We start from the raw sequence: 17771 nt of genomic DNA, 5'->3' as shown, positions 1-17771 counted from the left end.
TATCATTTTTTTCTTATTAGAAGTCAAATCTAAAAATCGATTGTGCACTCTCTGCATCTAATTATAGAGCGTTTTATTCTTCATGGAGCAGGAACTGTTGTGCACTGTTGTTTTTACCATGAGGCCAAACTCAACTCTCTCGCTCCCTCTGAAAGAAGTGAAAAGTGCTTATAAACTATTTAACTACAAATCACGGTGAATTATTACGGTGGTAAGAAGGCAATCTGTAATTTGTAAGTGAGCAATACATTTGGACAGTTGCAAAACATTTAAAACTAACAGGCTCTGTTTTCACATCATCTAAGACAGTGAAAATCAGGTTATTTTTGGAGCCCGACCCCCCATTTGAGAACTGCAAGGATCTATGGGTCATGTACCTACCTCTCGCCACTCTTTGTTGCCCATTCCTTGTGAGTAGAGGACACATACTGTAATAAAAGAGGAAAAAGTAGGTTAGTAATACATTCTGATTAAACTGCACCTGCTTCAGTTCATAGGCTGTTGTCTGTAAACTAAATCAAGAACTGAAAGAACAAAGGCAGCAGAGTTTGACAAATTATGTATGAAAGCATAATATAAAAACAACATCAAAGAACAGAAAGTCATAATGTCCTATTTGGGAGCATAAAAATCATAATTTCATGCTTTTTGCAATTTTCCAAAACAAAACAATCCACTAAAAGGCAAATTACTGAAGTCATTTATCATGCTTCATTTCAGCAGGTCTTTAATGTTATTTGTAGAGGAAGAAGTGTCTGTGTTCACACTGATTCTAAGAGTGAAGGTACATATTATTGGTAAGTGTGATTTATTTTAGATTCAGAAGATGACAGTTGACAGTATAATGTCTGTGAATGCTGCATTAACAGAGGCTGGAGGTATCAAAGCTTGCTAGTGAGTCATTGAAGGATTTGGATGATGTTTTGATGGAACAGCAGTCTGATAACCACACGCGCCAATGCTCACACCTTTAACCCAGTGGAAACGGTTTAGCGATAGCGGAGTGTTTGATTAGTAAAGTAAACAGCACGTCAAGCAAGCAGCACGGTCCAAAGTTCTTCTCAAAACTCAAAGCCGGGCAGCGTTGAGGAAAAATGCATCTCCATGACTACTCAAAGGGTTTGGCAAATTACAAATGACTGTCGTACTCACATGCAATAATGTCACATTCATCTGCATATAACTGATGTAAATAGGGTGTTTATTTTACCATTATTATTAGTATTATCTTGTCTTACGTTAGCTGTTTTTATTTTATTTTATCTTTATTTTTCCCCTCCATTCCTTATTAGGAAATGAGAGGTTTTGTCTATGGAGTTTTTGTTTATAAGAGTTTTGTTTATAAGAGTTTTGTTTATAAGAGTTTTGTTTACAAGAGTTCTTCTATTAAGAGTGTTTTTTAAACTTCCTATAAGTTATCTGTCCTTTTCCTCTGTATCTACCTGCGTTGCAACAATGAATTTCCCCATGTGTGGACAATAAAGGAATATCTTATCTTATCTTAAAACGTTTAGACAATTTAGGTTGATCAGAACGGCATTCAACAGCATTTACTGTCATGGCAGGGGGGACCAAGCACAGCCCTGTCTCATCCCTCTTTCCAAAGCCAGTGGGTTTGTCAGATGAATATGTTTATTGTTATATATGTTATGTTATGTTATGTTATTTGACGGATAGAATGTAGTCGGACTAGACAATTACTGGTTTTAAAATAATAAAATCGAATCAAAACATTAGCTGCTTGTATGCCCATCAGCATCTACATCAGTTCATAATAGTACTAAAAATACAGTACATAACATTTCTTTGCCACAACAGTTAATGCTCGGTCTGAAGGCGTTTCCATGGAGCCTCGGCTGGTTTGTTTTCTCTCTCGGAGGTGTGTTTTGAACAGCAGGTGACACATGTGTGGATCATCTGCTCGCTCCACTGCTCCCTCTCCACTGAAGCTCTCTTCCTGCCATTTTGTTTCATATCAGGGCCCTGGATTCACCACACTCAGCACAATCAAAGAGCTGCTCTGCAAAAGACAGACAACTCTACATCTTGCATCGCCTTCATCACTCACAGTGTCTGCTGCTGACTGCACGGTACGAGGAAGTTTTCAGGTTTCCCCCCGTGTCTTTGGGGTTTAAAGGTAGCAGACGATACAACTCCAGTGGATTAATACTGCTGTCTATGAACTATTGACTGTCACACACACAAGACTGGTGTAATGTTCCTCTATTGCAGGGGAGTGCAATGTTTTCTGTACAAAAATATACACACAATCAGCAGTAGCTAGTGCTAAATCGCTCTATATGCATGTTTATTATATTATAGATAAGCCAAGATTATTCAGGTAAGCAGTAATTATGATTATGTAAATCATAAATTGATAAAAAATGTATCAAATATGATTTACTACAAGAGGTGGGCAATATATCGGAATTTAGATAATGTTGTGAATGTCGTTTTGAAGATAGAACATTTTAACATTGAGTATATTGTTCATAGCATTATCTTTAATAGCAAAATGAGCTGATTAAGACATTTCACTCCTCAACTAATGTGTGTAATGACAGGTTTTCTTTTGGTTTGACATAATTTTGTCAGACTATTGTTATCGAGATACTAGATAAAATATCACGGTACATAAAAAAGGCCAAAATAATATAATTGAGTGTCTGCGTGATGTCACGCAGACACTATATGTTCTTGTATTGTGAGTGTTTTTATTATTATATTTTCCATGATTTTCCATTTAGCCAGTTTCAACTCGCTTTAACCGATTTCAACATATTATACCTCATTATGATCGCTTTCGCAGTAGTACGTGTGCTATTACTTTTGACATTTGAACAACTTGTACGTTTTGCAGAATCTTCAAAAGTATTAGTACTTTTTCCCCATTTAAATGAATTTGGGTATTATGAGTGTCTGCGGAATTCTTTAGACTTTATTCTTTAGGCTTTTGTGACGGAGCCAGTCGAGCGAGAGAGAGAGAGAGAGAGAGAGAGAGAGAGAGAGAGAGAGAGAGAGAGAGAGAGGGGGGGGGAGAGGGGGCGAGAAGGGGGGGGGGGGGTCTAGTTGATGTAATGTATTGGACGATAAGATGGTATAAGAAAGATTGTGGCAGGCCTAATACAAAGTGAATATGAAAGATAGATGAGAAACATGTTCACAACTGAGATAAAGTGATATAAATATAAACAGCATACAGGGAGAGCTGAGCTACAGCCACTTGATATTTCTATAGGCAGGGTGGTCTCAGCTGGTCCGTGCATTACTCAGATCAGCCTTGAGCCAAATGCACACTTAGACATATAACCCTAGAGGTGAGTCACATTCAGACGCAGAGGAGGAAAAGCCTGTATCTTCAGCTAAAATACATTCACATCCTCCTCCCAAATGCATTTTTTTAATCCTAAGTGTTGTCTCTGAGAAGGTTAGAAGAAGCCAGATCCCAGAAATAATATGTATGTAATGTATGTGATATTATTATTATAGTTTTATCATTAATGTTTAATAAACCTTTTGAAATGCTCTGTGTTAAAATTCCAGAATAGAGGTTAAGCAACAGTTTTCCATTTCCAGGGTAGAACTGTCAGCTCTTCTGTACAAAATATCATTTTCTAGCCTCAAAATTGTACTTGAGCTTCAAAAAAAGTATACTTTGTGATATGTATGTGAAAGTGTATGTAGAAAAACAGAAAAACTATTTGACCAGTAAAACGTTAAAATAAAAAAAATCTGGGTGTTATGTGTCTGCAATAATCTCCAATTACAAACAAATGATTCAAAGAACAGTAGTAAATGTGTCTACACCAGGCTCTGATATCAGTCACATGTATCCGAGTGGTTTTCCTTTGTCAAACAACATATCAAATTTTTCAAATTTTGTGATATTCTGAAGTTTGCCCAGTTTCTCGATAGAAATCACATTATGTTCCACTTCACTTCTGCCTTCATCCCGGCTTTTACAATGTTGTGTTCATAAATGTTTAAAGGCTTTATACTGTGGAACATTCCAGTCAAAGCAATAACATCTCCACGGAGACAAGATAGCGTGCCCATCACAAGTACCAGGAAATGTCCTTAGTGCACCTTTAAATATGAACAGATTCAGATGGGCTTATCTTTGTTTGCACCTTATGGTTGGATATGATAAGATACAACCTTTGCAATGGTGAGCAAGAAAAGCGTGCCTGCAATCAAAATCAAGATATGGATAAAGATAGTTACAAGGAAAGTATAATAATTTTAACTAAAGTAAAAATACTGACGATCGAAAACATCCCATTGAGAGCAGAATTATTTGCATTTTGAATAATGTGTCTTTCAGTCACAGTTGAAGACCAGAGTTGTAATATGAGACGCAGAGTCAACATGTTTACACAGTGAAGATTAGTTCCTCCCCCTGTACTTTTCCACCACACGTTATTCAGACAGAACCAAGCTCAGACAGGAAGACAAACAGGCAGTGGTGGGTCTTACTTGGGTCTGATTTGGAGAAGGTGTCTCTGTCCAGCAGGTTTCTGTGAACACAAGAGGAGGCACAGAAAAGAATGAGAGCATTGTCAGGAAAATGTAAAGAAATGGTATAATCTTTATTATTTATGAAAAACAGACTTGCCCCAGCACATATTGAAAAAGCATCTACTGTATTTGGGCAAAAATGAGACCATTGTGCGCTTTCGACATCTAATTATAGAGCATTTTATTCTTGCAGGCTACTTGGTCTTAGCTTTACCATGACGGAAAAGACTTGCTGTGGACTCTGAAAGTTGTGAAAAACATTTATAAACTCATTGTGGTGAATATTTAGGCATTTGGAAAGTGAGCAATACATGAACATGTGGACAGCTGCAAAGACTTTAAGATGACCTAGTTTTTCTCACAATTTTAAGACAGTAAAAAGCAGGTACAGCGCCTTTAAAGGTGAATTATTTAACTTTTCTGGTGGATGGTCCACTATGTGCTTGTCTCCATAGAGATGCTTGCTATTGCTTTGCCAAGATTATCATTATTATTATTTATTCATCAGCTCTATAACACTCAATGCAATACTGACTTAATCATGTGCAATACTGTAATATTCATGTGCAATTACTGTCATACTTTACACAATAATGTCACATTCATGTGCATAGAACTGCTGTAAATAAGAGTGTTTACTTTACCTCTATGATTAGTATTATTTGTCTTATGTTAGCTTATGTTTATATTTTTATTTTATTTATCTTTTTATTTTTCAATCTTATTATTTATTTATTTTTCTCTATTCCTATTAAGAATATGAGAGGTTCTGTACATAGGAGTTTTGTTTATAAGAGTTTTTTTCTAATAAGAGTGTTCTCTGTTCTTTTCTTCTGTATCTACTTGTGTTGCAGCACCGAAATTTGCCCATGTGTGGACAAATAAAGGCATATCTTTATAGCTTATCTTATCTTAATATGACATTGTAACTGTCTCTATGTTGTATAGTTTATCTCTATCTCCATGGAGACAAGCAATTGGCACCTCTAGGCCACATTACAGGTCTAATCTGTGAGGAGGCGACCTCGCTCATGGCAAGAATGCTTTTTTTTGAGCAATAAAAACAGGTGTAATCAGGGCGCGGCGATCTCTTGAGCTCATCCCTATGACCATCTGCTGTGCGGGTCATATCATCATTGTGATTCACTATTTCTCTAATAACGTACCTGTCATCTCAAATAGGGGGAGCAAAGAGTTTTCAATCCAGAAAAAATCAACTTGGATACTTCGCAAACGTGAAAAGGTTTATAAAAGCAGTTATGACATCTAATTTCATATTAAGACCTTAAAGTACCGGCAAAGCGAGTGCTCAGGGACTGAAAAACCGAAGCGCTCTGGGCCACAAGTGACATTAGCAATACGAGATATTTCTGATTTACTCAAAAGACGAACGGAACCATTTTATTAGTGGAAATAACGTCAAAAGAGGTTATTATTTTGTGCAATGGGATTTGGAGAAGAACATGTTTTTTTAATAGAAGCTATAAAATAAAGTAGGAGGTTTAAACCATTAAAACTTAGTTCCAGTGTCTTGCTGTGATATAATGGAGTCTATATTATGACCCTTTTATCATTTTATTATATGGGGCTATAAAAACACATACAAAACAACTTCAAACTATTTTATGAGACAAAACCAGAAAAAACCATGTGCATTTCAGTTTAATCTTACTTTATATTTAGTATATTCTCAATAGCCACGTTTCAACTTGCCCGGGTCACTCAGACCGGTTCATTTCAGAGCATCTTGGAACACTTCTGTTAATGGAGGTCTGCGTTTCCAAATTATACTTTGACTTATACTGTATTTTCTTCATAATGCTGATCTCAGGAATTCACAAAAATATGAGTAGTAATTCCAAGTTTGTGGCGCTGAGACGTGGCTAAACCTAGACACAAGTTCTGGTTTATTATCAGTTTCTTCTGCATTTATTTTACTTCTCTGTGTTTCTACAGCATCACTGGAATTTAGTCAGTTCATCACAAGATCAAGTTACTGTTCGGTCAGAAATTAAATTATATTGGCTTTTTGTCGTTTCATTTTCAAATGAGTCTGTGTTCTCTCTTGTCCATCATTGAGTGCTAAAGTCTGCAGCTTTTTAAGAGCTGCCTCAGGCCAACATTTTGTCCAGGGATTGGACCAGAGCACTTTTCCATGTAAATGTATTAATTTTTTGAATAAACCTAATGAAAGTCCTAATCCACCAATCCAAAGCTCAAATGAAATCTCTGTGGAGCTTTTATTTGAGCGTGAGAGGAGGGGCAGGTCGTTGAGGAGTGCTACTTTCATAAATACAGTGGAAAATAAAGCTGCGCCGGACGTTTGGCAGGTTTTGGGTTGTTTTTCAGACACTCTTTGCAGGTTTGGCTGTTGAAGCCTGGAAACCCTGGTTCTGGGGGCAAAAAGCCAACCGGGGCAGCACAGATCAGTTTGTGCAGTGGACACACCACAGGACCTCACCGCTCCGCGCCATAGGCAAGGCAAGTTTATTTGTAGAGCACATTTCATACACAAGGCAATTCAAAGTGCTTCACAGCAGGAAAAATGCATTCAAATCACAAAGAAATTACAGAAACAGAAATACAATAAAATTAACTAAATTCCAACTGATTTTCTAAACTAATTAAATCACAAACAAAAGAGAAGAGTGCAAAGAAAAAATCCTTTCAGTCATTTGCGCAGCTAAACAAAACTGTTTTTAGCTTAGATTTGAACATTGTCAGAGTAGAAGCCTGTCTCACATCTTCAGGAAGACTGTTCCAGATTTTAGCTGCATAAAACTGAAACGCAGATTCCCCATGTTTTGTCCTGACTCTGGGCACCAGCAGGAGGCCGGTCCCTGAGGTCCTCAGAGTCCGAGATGGTTCATATGGCACTAACATATCCAAGATGTACTTTGGTGCTAGGCCATGGAGAGACTTGTACACAAGCAGAGCTGCTTTAAAGTCTATTCTCTGAGCCACAGGAGCCAGTGCAGAGACCTGAGAACAGGACTAATGTGATCATACTTCCTGGTTCTAGTCAGGACCCGAGCAGCAGCGTTCTGGATGTACTGCAGCTGTTTTACAACTCGTTTGGAGAGGCCAGTGAGCAGGCCGTTACAGTAGTCTAATCTACTGGAGACAAACGCATGGATAAGTCTCTCTAAATCTGGTTTTGACACTATATTTTTGATTTTGGCAATGTTTTTTAGATGGTAAAAAGCTGCTGATGTTATTGATTTGACGTGGCTATTAAAGTTCAAGTCTGAGTCCATTATTACCCCCAGATTTCTAATTTGGTTTGTAGGTTTTAGAGCTAGACTCTGGAGGTGACCGCTAACACTTTCTCTTTGTTTCTGTGGCCAAAAACGATTATTTCAGTCTTGTCTGAGTTCAGCTGGAGAAAGTTGTTTTGCATCCACAAACTGATCTGTTGGATGCAGTGACAGAGTGAATCTACTGGTCCATAGTCACCTGCCGACAGTGAAACATAGATCTGAGAGTTGTCTGCATAGTTGTGATAGGACACATTTTCACTGCGTATCAACTGACCTAACGGCAGCATGTAGAGGTTGAACAGAAGGGGACCCAGGACTGACCCTTGGGGCACTCCACAGGTCAGGGTCATGTGGTCTGAGACACAGCTACCAATTTCAACAAAGTACTTCCTGTCTTCCAGATAGGACCTTAACCAGTTTAGGGCAGTGCCAGTGATGCCCACCCAGTCCTCTAGTCTCTGTAAGAGGATCCCATGATCGACAGTGTCAAAAGCAGCACTCAGATCTAACAGAATTAAGACTGAGGCTTTGCCCGTGTCAGTGTTCAGGCGGATGTCATTTGTCACCTTGACAAAAGCAGTCTCAGTGCTGTGATGAGGTCTAAAACCTGACTGAAAAACATCAAATGAGTTGTTTATTAAGAGGAAATCTGTGAGCTGTTGGTAAACAACCTTTTCAAGGACTTTGCCCAAAAATGGCAGATTAGAGATGGGCCGGTAATGACTCAGTACTGCGGCATCAAGACTGCTCTTCTTTAGGAGAGGCTTTATGACCGCAGTTTTCAAAGACATTGGGAATGTTCCAGATTGAAGCGACATGTTAACTATGTTAGTGAATGGTGCTAACAAACTGTTCAGCACAGACTTTAGAAATCTGGTGGGTAACACATCGAGGCAGCATGTAGATGAACTCAGACTGGTGATGATCTCATGGACAGTTTTGTCAGTTACTGGTGCAAAGTGAGTTAGCTCTAAGTGTCTTGGTGGTTTTAGGGTAATTTTTTGCATTGTGGGATTTATAGCATTTTTAATGCCCTGAACTTTGTCATTAAAGAATAATCCAAACTCATTACACTTGGATGTGGAAATGAGTTCTAACGGCAGCTGAGCTGGAGGGTTTGTTAATCTGTTTACTGTGGCAAACAGGACACGCGAGTTGTTACTGCAGCTTCCAATTATTTCAGAAAAATATCTTTCCCTAGTTCTACATAAGATTAGGTTGTACATGTTCAGCTTTTCTTTGTAAATCTCTTTTTGAACCTGGAGCTTTGACTTGCGCCATTTCCGTTCGGCCCTGCGGCACTCCCTTTTCTGTGCCCTGACCGAATCATCATTTCTCCATGGCGCCTTCTGCTTATTTTTAACCATTTTAGCCTTCATAGGGGCGATGGTGTCCAGAACATTCAAAACACTAGATGTAACAGAGTTCAACAAATCATTTACATTAGAACATGAGACATTTTCAAAGTTTATCATTTCCATAAACAGTGCACCTGTGCCATCACTTATGTGTCTCCTTTGAACAACTGCAGGAACAACCGGAGGTTGGGGAGAAACAGACAGGTCAAAGAAGACACAGAAATGATCAGACAGAGCAACATCAATCACATTAACATTTGAAATATTTACCCCCTTTGTAATTATGAGATCTAGAGTGTGTCCTTTGCTGTGGGTGGGGCCTCTCACATGCTGAGTAAGACTGAAGGTTTCAAGGACAGCATCAAGCTCTTTAGCGTTTCTGTCACAAACATTATCAACATGCACGTTGAAATCACCTGCATATGACTGAAAGCATCTCAGTAAAATCATCAATAAAACTTTGGCAGTGCTGGGGAGGCTTGTATAAAACAATGAAGAGAATGGATGGAGACCGTTTTAGCTCCATTTTAAAGGATACATACTCAAATGATGAAAACACCCCAAAAGACAACCTGCGGGTAATTATTTCATCTCTAAAGACAGCACAGACTCCACCCCCTTTTTTGTTTTCTCGTGTTTCAGATTCAAACTTAAAGTTGGGTGGAGCAGATTCTATCAGAACTACATTTCCTGTGTTTTTGTCAAGCCATGTTTCAGTTAAAAACATAAAATCAAGATTATAAGAAGAAATAAAATTATTAATTAAGAGAGATTTGTTACATAAGGATCTGACATTTAGCACAGCAAGTTTCAGACTAGTTTCAGTGGGACTGGGCTTTATCTTTTCACAGGTATCTTTTCCATACCACTCCCAATGTGGCTAATTTGCTATTGAATTAAAGAATAAAATAGTTTTAGAATAAAATAGCCCTATACAACAGTGACACAAAGTAAGAGTTATTCATGTAGACGACTGTGTCTTCTGCTGCGCATTGTGTTACATATGTGGCACAGAGAGTTAAAATGTTTGTAACACATGTAACATACGACCAATGGAGGCTTCACAAAGTTACACAGCGGGAAGCCAAGGAAAACATGGACACATCTCTCATTAAGAATTAGTGTTTGTTGCATTAAAAACACATCTATTTGATACAAGTAGGGACGTCACGATATTACATTTTAATGTTAGGATTATTGTTAGAAAAAATCTGAATTTAATGAGTATTCACAATTACTGAGATAATAACCAAACAACTGTGAAATCTTTCATTTTCTTTCATTCCCACTAATTACTACTCGTTACTAAACATTCTGAATGACAAGATAAAGTTATGTGAAAAAACAGTCAAAATAAAGTACTTTACATTAAGATGCATCTTTTGGTACAATATATTCAATTAATACTAATCATCTGAAATTTTGATCTGCCAATACCGATCACACTAACTGCTTTTCTAAAAATAACACTTTTTTTGTATAATGTGCAGCAGATATGCACGGCTGCATGATGTGCAGCCGTGCATATCTGCTGCATGACGCACAGCCAAACATAGTGGATGTAGGAGCAGGCTTTCATCCTCTGAGCAGTTTGGACTGTTTGAGGAAGTAAAACGTGCAGAAGAGAGGACGACTGCAGTGTCTGTGAGGTGCCACTTTCAAACGTGACTCTGACAAAACAATGATGCGCTTTGCACTTTCACTTTTCATACAAAGCCATTTGGTAACTGAACAGCTTTAAAAAGCTAATTTTCTCAGCAAAATAAGACATGACAGCTTTCAGGCCCTTGCGTTCTGTGGTTGCAATCGGAAACCATTTGTCACAGTCTGAGCTTCATCTGGCTGATACGTGACACTTTTGGGTCTGAACCTCTATTATTCTTTTAACTAAAAGATAAGCAGGTGAGCTCGCAGTCCCGTGTTTACAGAAACACGTGGCTGCTCCATGATGTTGTCCACTCTGGGACCAGGCGAGGTGCGAGCGGGAGCAGATGGTGAATACATCAATTCTTTCCTCCAAGGTCTGACCTGTGATCAACTGTGGACTCTCGATTCAAAACCTCACTTAAATAATTGACGATTTCACATGACTCGATCTGTCAATCTTTTGATTAATTGCCCAGCCCTACTTACAGTTATACTGAGACATGTCAAATCATGTATAATCATGATTACATGATTATACATGTATGGATTAACCGAATACTCTTGACATCCCTCGTTTGATCCATGTTTTTATCCCTGGAGACAAGCAGCTGGTGGACCTATTACCAATTACATTATAAGCACAGTTACTCAGTCTGTCATCATAAATAACATTTTGCGAGCATCTATTCAAATGGTAGAAACTGATGCTATGTACAGAGATCCCCAACCGAGCAGTTTTTCTTCAGTAGCTCTGATGCTTTCCCCTCTGCTTGTTCCTGTTACCTGTTCCTCTTGTGTGAATTCATTACTACACCTTTGTCTCCGCCACACAGATCTGTGCACAAACACACGGCCAATATCTCAAACACTTCAGCAATCCAACAGCTCGCACTAGACACTAAAACACTTTCATATTATACAATACACAGAATGTCATGTGCGTATTATATAGTGGATTATTGACACAACAAATACCTATAAAAACTAAATTATTGAAAGTGCACTCAAAGAAAGTCAGGCAGAGAACTCTGTACAGAGGTAGACCATTTCGGGGGATACTCTGTAAATTATATAGATGTTGTGGTTGAAACTTCAAGCTGAGTTAAAGAAATAAAACTGAAAATCAGAAACATCAATCACTCTCCTCTCCTGCACCAATGCAACAAGAACCACTGTTACGACTTTATACTACTAATATTCAACGCAAAAGGTATTTAGCTCAGATATGATTTAAAAATTCTGTTGATTTTCCAAACTCATTCCCTACTTGCTTGTACGTGCTTGGTTTAAAACAGCCAAGGGTTAGAGCAATAATAATAAAAAAAACTATACACAATCTCCATCTGCACTTTTGTTTCCCAGACATTGTAAAGCAGTTTAAAGATCACGGAAAAAATAAAATAGTTATTGATCAATCTGAGGGGGAGGGGTTTGTCTCTTTGCCCCGCTCTGGCAAACACTGATCTGGATTCAGCCCAGAAAGAAACATTTCAAAAAAGCCATTACAAAATGAATTCCCTCAATCCAATGTCCCACAAAGAGTCGTCAATTATTCTGAAGACATTTGCTGGAAGAAGTGTCTTGCTCAAAGACAGTTTGGGTCTGTTCACAGGCTTCAGTTTCCTATGGCAACAATGCTCACTTTTCATGATTCCAATGCCCCCCAAGCTCCAGCCATGATGAATAAACTGAGCATGAAAATAGATAAACAATGCTATTGATTCTACAAATAACTTTGGTCAGAAATGCAGCTTTTTAAAACAACATTAAAACTGCACTTCCACATCAAAGCTGATCAAAAACGTCCTCTTCCATTCGTCTGAGGAGGAAGTGAAGCCAATGTCAAACAGTCCAACCCACAGCATATAAACCAGAGTGAGACGCCCCTCATCACTGTCTTCAAACAATAGCTGGAAATAATCTGCAAATGATTCATGGTAAAGATAGAGGAATACAGAACATATGTGCCATCTACAAAGGACTGGGGAGATTTCCTGTTGCCATGACTCCATGTGAAAGTATTTATTGAGCTTTTATGTAGACAGACTTACTGTTATTAAATCCAACATGAATCTATGAAATAACGTGTCGTTCTTACTTTCTTGTGATTAATTACCACACATGGATCATAATTTAACATTTTTGTAATTTAAAACAGCCATATAGTTCTAATGGTTTATGGATCCAAGGTCTTTCGGTTCCAAACTGCAGAACTAATACTCCTGACCCTGCCTCCTCAAGGTGGCGTTTCACCATAGCAAGCAATGTATTTTTATTTTATTATTTAGGATTATATTTAATTGTATATTATTATTATTATTATTATTATTATTATTATTATTATTATTATTATTATTATTTATGTATTATTTTTATGTTTGTATTTATTTTGTATTTATTTTATTTTTTTATTATTAAATTAAATTCAAATAACTTAATAACTTCAATAACCAAGGGGCAATTAAAAGGCACATGGAGCAGTGGACATTCAAACACATTAAAAGCACACACACACACACGCACGCACACACGCACACGCACACACACGCACACACACACACACACACACACACACAGGCACGCACACGCACACACACACACACACACACACACGCACACGCACAAGCACACACACAAACACACACACACGCACACGCACACGCACAAACAAACACACACACACGCAGGCACGCACACGCACACACACACACACGCACGCACACACACACACAAACACACACACACACGCACACGCACACACAAACACACACACGCAGGCACGCACGCACGCACACAGACACACACACACACACACGCACACACACACACAGACACCTACACACACACACACACACACACCTACACACACACACACACACACACCTACACACACACACAGACACACACATAATTACAATGCAAGTGTGGGATTAAAGTGCATATGTATCATCAACACGAGCATGTGACCTGTTTTCAAATAATCACAAGTACAAGACTGTGGGTGGGGATAAGGGGTAGGTTAAAACAGACATTTTCAGAGAACTCAAGCCTGAAAAGCAGTACACCACAGGAATACTCAAACATGGACGAATCGACCAACATACAAAATGATGTAGATGCAAGTGACCCGCTCAACACCGCTTTGACGCACAAAGAAACCAACAGTCAACCCAAAACATGCACCAAGGGTCAAATCCTTCTTCTCCTGACCAAGCGGCATGGCACAGGGGACAAATAAAGACTCATCTTATCATGCATCGTGCTGAGGGATCCACAGTTGAACAGACTTTTGTGTTCTTCATGTGCTGAGGTCCAACCGCCAGGCTCTAGAGCAGGGGTGGGGAATTATTATGTGTTTATTCATATTCGAATCCAGGCAAGTAGCAGAGGGCCGGCCCGCAATCATTGGTGTGAACAAAATTTAAAATTAAATATAACATTAAATATCACTTTTATGTCAAATATAGGCTATTGAATCTATTATTTAATTAATTTCATGTCATCTTCCTTAAGGATACAAGTGCAGATAGATGTTACAGACTTACAGATTAAAACATGCCGAGGGCCACATCCTGCCCCTTGGGCCACAAATACTCAGGTCTGCTCTAGAGGCTGCTTTACCTCTAGACAGCAGAGACACATCCTCTGCTAACCCTGACCTGGAGCCTAAACACCTCTGGCATCATCAAACGACCCAGCAGTCTTTGGAGACGTCGCAATGGGCTTTCCCAGAAGCTGTCGATGAACTTTTACCACGGAGAGTATTTTGACATAGTGTTATACATCATGGTACTTATCGTGCACAGCTGCTCTGAAGAAGGACCTGCAGCGGGCGGTGAGGACATCTGAGAAGGTGGTGGGCTCTTCTCTCCTGGCCAGCATCTACTCGTCTTCTCACAAGTGCCTCAAACATCCTGCCGGACCCTCACGCACCCTAAGAGCAGCCCCCTCTCTACTCTGCCCTCGGAGAGACGCAAACCTCCCATCACACGTACAAAAAGGCTGCACAACACGAGCAGTGGACATGCTGCAGGTACACAGTCACAGACATTGTGCTTTTATCTGCTATACAATGACAATAACGGTGAATTTGAACAAAACCAGGAAGTGACCATGAAGTGACCCACGCTGAGGCTCAGGATCAAAACTGTGAGATCGATAACGGTACAAACAACCACTCATCCATTTAATCTACCACTCAAACCAGTTTCACACTCAATGCTATTCATCACACACAATTACGAACCCTTGTTTTGTTGGTATGTCAATAACTCGAGAGAGATTTGGAGGTTTTGCATCTTGGAACGCCCCTCTCTCCTCTGGATGTCAAACGTGTGGAGATAGAAGGGACACAAACACATCAAACACAGCTGTCAAACTGTGTCAAACTGTACACTTCCACTACTAATAGGCACGGGAAAAGATGTTTCACACAATTTCACGACATAAAACTGCAAAAATTGTCCTCACATGTGGAAAATGAAGAAAAACGAGTTCTGACAATGAAGGCAAAATATACGATAAGTAGATTTGAGTCATTGTGATGCTAAAATTGTACACTTAACTGCAACATTTTTTTAATTATTATTAGTTATGTCCTCCAAACCCAATCTTGTGACTTGTTTCGCCTTGTGGGAATCATATCTTGTCTCTTTCTTATCTACTAAAACCCTCATAAATCATAAATAACCTCAAATATTACGTAGGACAGTGTAACTCAGCCAAATATAATCCTGTGTCTCTGAACTGACCCAGTTCATACCATCACAACCACCATCAGGGTGAAGGATGGCTGGGTGAAACTGACAGAGTTGATCTATGGTTTTATCAACAGTCCACAGTCAGTCATTCCCCAGAGTCTCATCTGTCACTGACGCAACTGACAGCTGTCAATCACCACAACAGGAAGAGAAAAGTGACACCAGACGGTTAGAAACGGCCTAAATCATTGACTGGGCCGAAACAGAAAGGAGCTTCTTCTGAACGACAAACTGTTGGTGAGATGATAAAAGCATCGGTCAGTTCAGAAATTTTAAAAAGGCACAATACTATATTTCAAACGTGATTATAACACCAAAGAATCGGCTTGTTCATTATTTATCACAACCGTCACTTTGCATTGGTGGCTATGCTAGCAAATGTTAAATTGTTACAACATGTTTTTTTCACAATATTATGGTTAGGTTTAGGAACAGTTAATTTGGCACAGGTTAGTTAACCGGGACACGGCAGAACTGTGTTGTGAAAAAAAAAAGACGAGAATAACTATTTTGATACCACAATGATGATTTTTAAAAGGGAAATTTTCAAAACAAATACTACTGCTTAATGTATGTTGCATGTGGTCTTGCAGATATGATGAAGCTAATGATCATTTTTAATTGTTCAGTAAATTTAGTTTTAGTCGCTCAAATGTGTAGCTAGTTGAAGCACGACGGAGGCTAAGCAGTTAAGGGGTAACTAATGCACATAACACAGTGGTTGTCAGTTTACAAAATACATGTACAATTCTGCTAAATGCTTTAATAACTTAGCAGTTTATAAAGTTTCGGAAATATGTCTTATTTTTTTAAAGATTTGTTTTGCCAGTAGGCTTCATTAGACAGGGCAGCTGACTGTGAAATGGGGATGAGAGAAGGGAGGACATGCAGTAAATTGTCAGCGCAGGGATTCAAACTCACAACACTGCGGCCGGCTGCACATGGAACCTGGCATGTGTGCTACCACCTTAACCACTCCACCACTGGTAGCACTAAGAAATAGATTTTAAACAAATTAAATTAATGAATTAAATTTTCAACGTGGCAGCCCTTCTGGTCAATATAATGATTCCAGGGACAAGACATTGATAATTCATATTTTATTCTACTGTTTTCCTCTTGGATTTACATTAAATGTATACATAATAATGACTATTATACAGGCTAAATCATATGTTTAAATAGTAAAGGTGAACACATTTCTATAAAACGTATTTCAAATAACATTTTATTTCATAGGCTTCTTATGTAGACAACCTTCGGGGGCCTGTCTGTCTCAGACGGCCCCCAGGGATCACGGACCCTCCTTTGGGAACCACTGCATTTTGCACTTGGACGTGTGAGAAGCAGAAGAGACCATAGAGTCGGCTCCAGATCTTAGAAAAGGATCTATTAGTGGATTTTTCCAGTGTTAATGTTGTAAGTTAATGGGGGAGACTTGATGAAATAGACTCGATGAAACGCAGCAGTAAAAGGGACATTTAAACCTGATTATGTTTATGAATATGTCCATTATAGATACAGTAAAGGGCGATCTTGAATAGAAGATATACAATGTTATACCTCTCAAAAAGTCAGAGCCTTTGCGATTCAATAATTGTGTTTCACACCTCACTTCTGATAAATCACAGCTTTTCCTCAGCCCTCCTCCATCCAGACCTAAGCTTGTCGAAAGTGGCCCCAAATGGTTCTTCTTGTGTTTGCGTCCACAGAAGAGTTTGTGAGGCACAAAGCGCAGCGGTGAGACTTTGCTGTGGTCTGTAATTATGTGAAATGCCTTCCATGTCGGGTCGGGGGGGTTATCAGCCCTCCCCTCCCACAGTGACCCACCTCTGCGCGTCTGCTCAATCAGGTTCACCTCACAATAATGTCCAACGAGGAGGACAGTTACCATGGAAACTACCCAGAGCCAATCACAGGCCACTTGAGTGACTTGACTGACAGCTGTTTTTGTATATAAAGGAAACCATCAGTGTTGTGATGTCTCAAGTGTTATTCTCCTTACCTGGAGACCCCTTTATTGAGACAGAGAGAGGGATAAAGGGATGTTGTTTCAGTAATAAAAATCTTATCTTAAAATGGGAGATAGATATAATGCAAAATCAACTGTATGAGCTTTTAACCTTGTGGTTCGAGTGCTCAGAAAATTATTGTTTTCACCTATCCCCTATGTCCACCCACATCCCTGTTTAAAGGCATAATGGAAGATTTTTTGGCCTAAATCTGAG

The 17771-nt window shown here is 39.0% G+C and overlaps 1 protein-coding gene across 1 annotated transcript in view; it reads right to left on the bottom strand.

The window, feature by feature from the left end:
• The window catches only part of LOC140368099 (copine-8), a 145836-nt gene that overhangs the window by 108116 nt on the left and 19949 nt on the right, over positions 1-17771 (bottom strand). Inside the window, exons 2-3 of the mRNA XM_072454978.1 lie at positions 4477-4517; positions 382-428 (exon numbers count right to left, since the gene is read on the bottom strand). Of these exons, the coding sequence (XP_072311079.1) occupies positions 382-428; positions 4477-4517 (88 nt within the window). The remainder of the gene's footprint in view (positions 1-381; positions 429-4476; positions 4518-17771) is intronic.

The sequence above is a fragment of the Eucyclogobius newberryi genome, unplaced genomic scaffold, assembly GCF_026437365.1.
Source record: "Eucyclogobius newberryi isolate DKJ021-1_F unplaced genomic scaffold, fEucNew1.0.hap1 SCAF_2, whole genome shotgun sequence".
Taxonomy (NCBI): Eukaryota; Metazoa; Chordata; class Actinopteri; order Gobiiformes; family Gobiidae; genus Eucyclogobius; species Eucyclogobius newberryi.
This window is presented reverse-complemented; position numbering and strand designations above follow the sequence as displayed.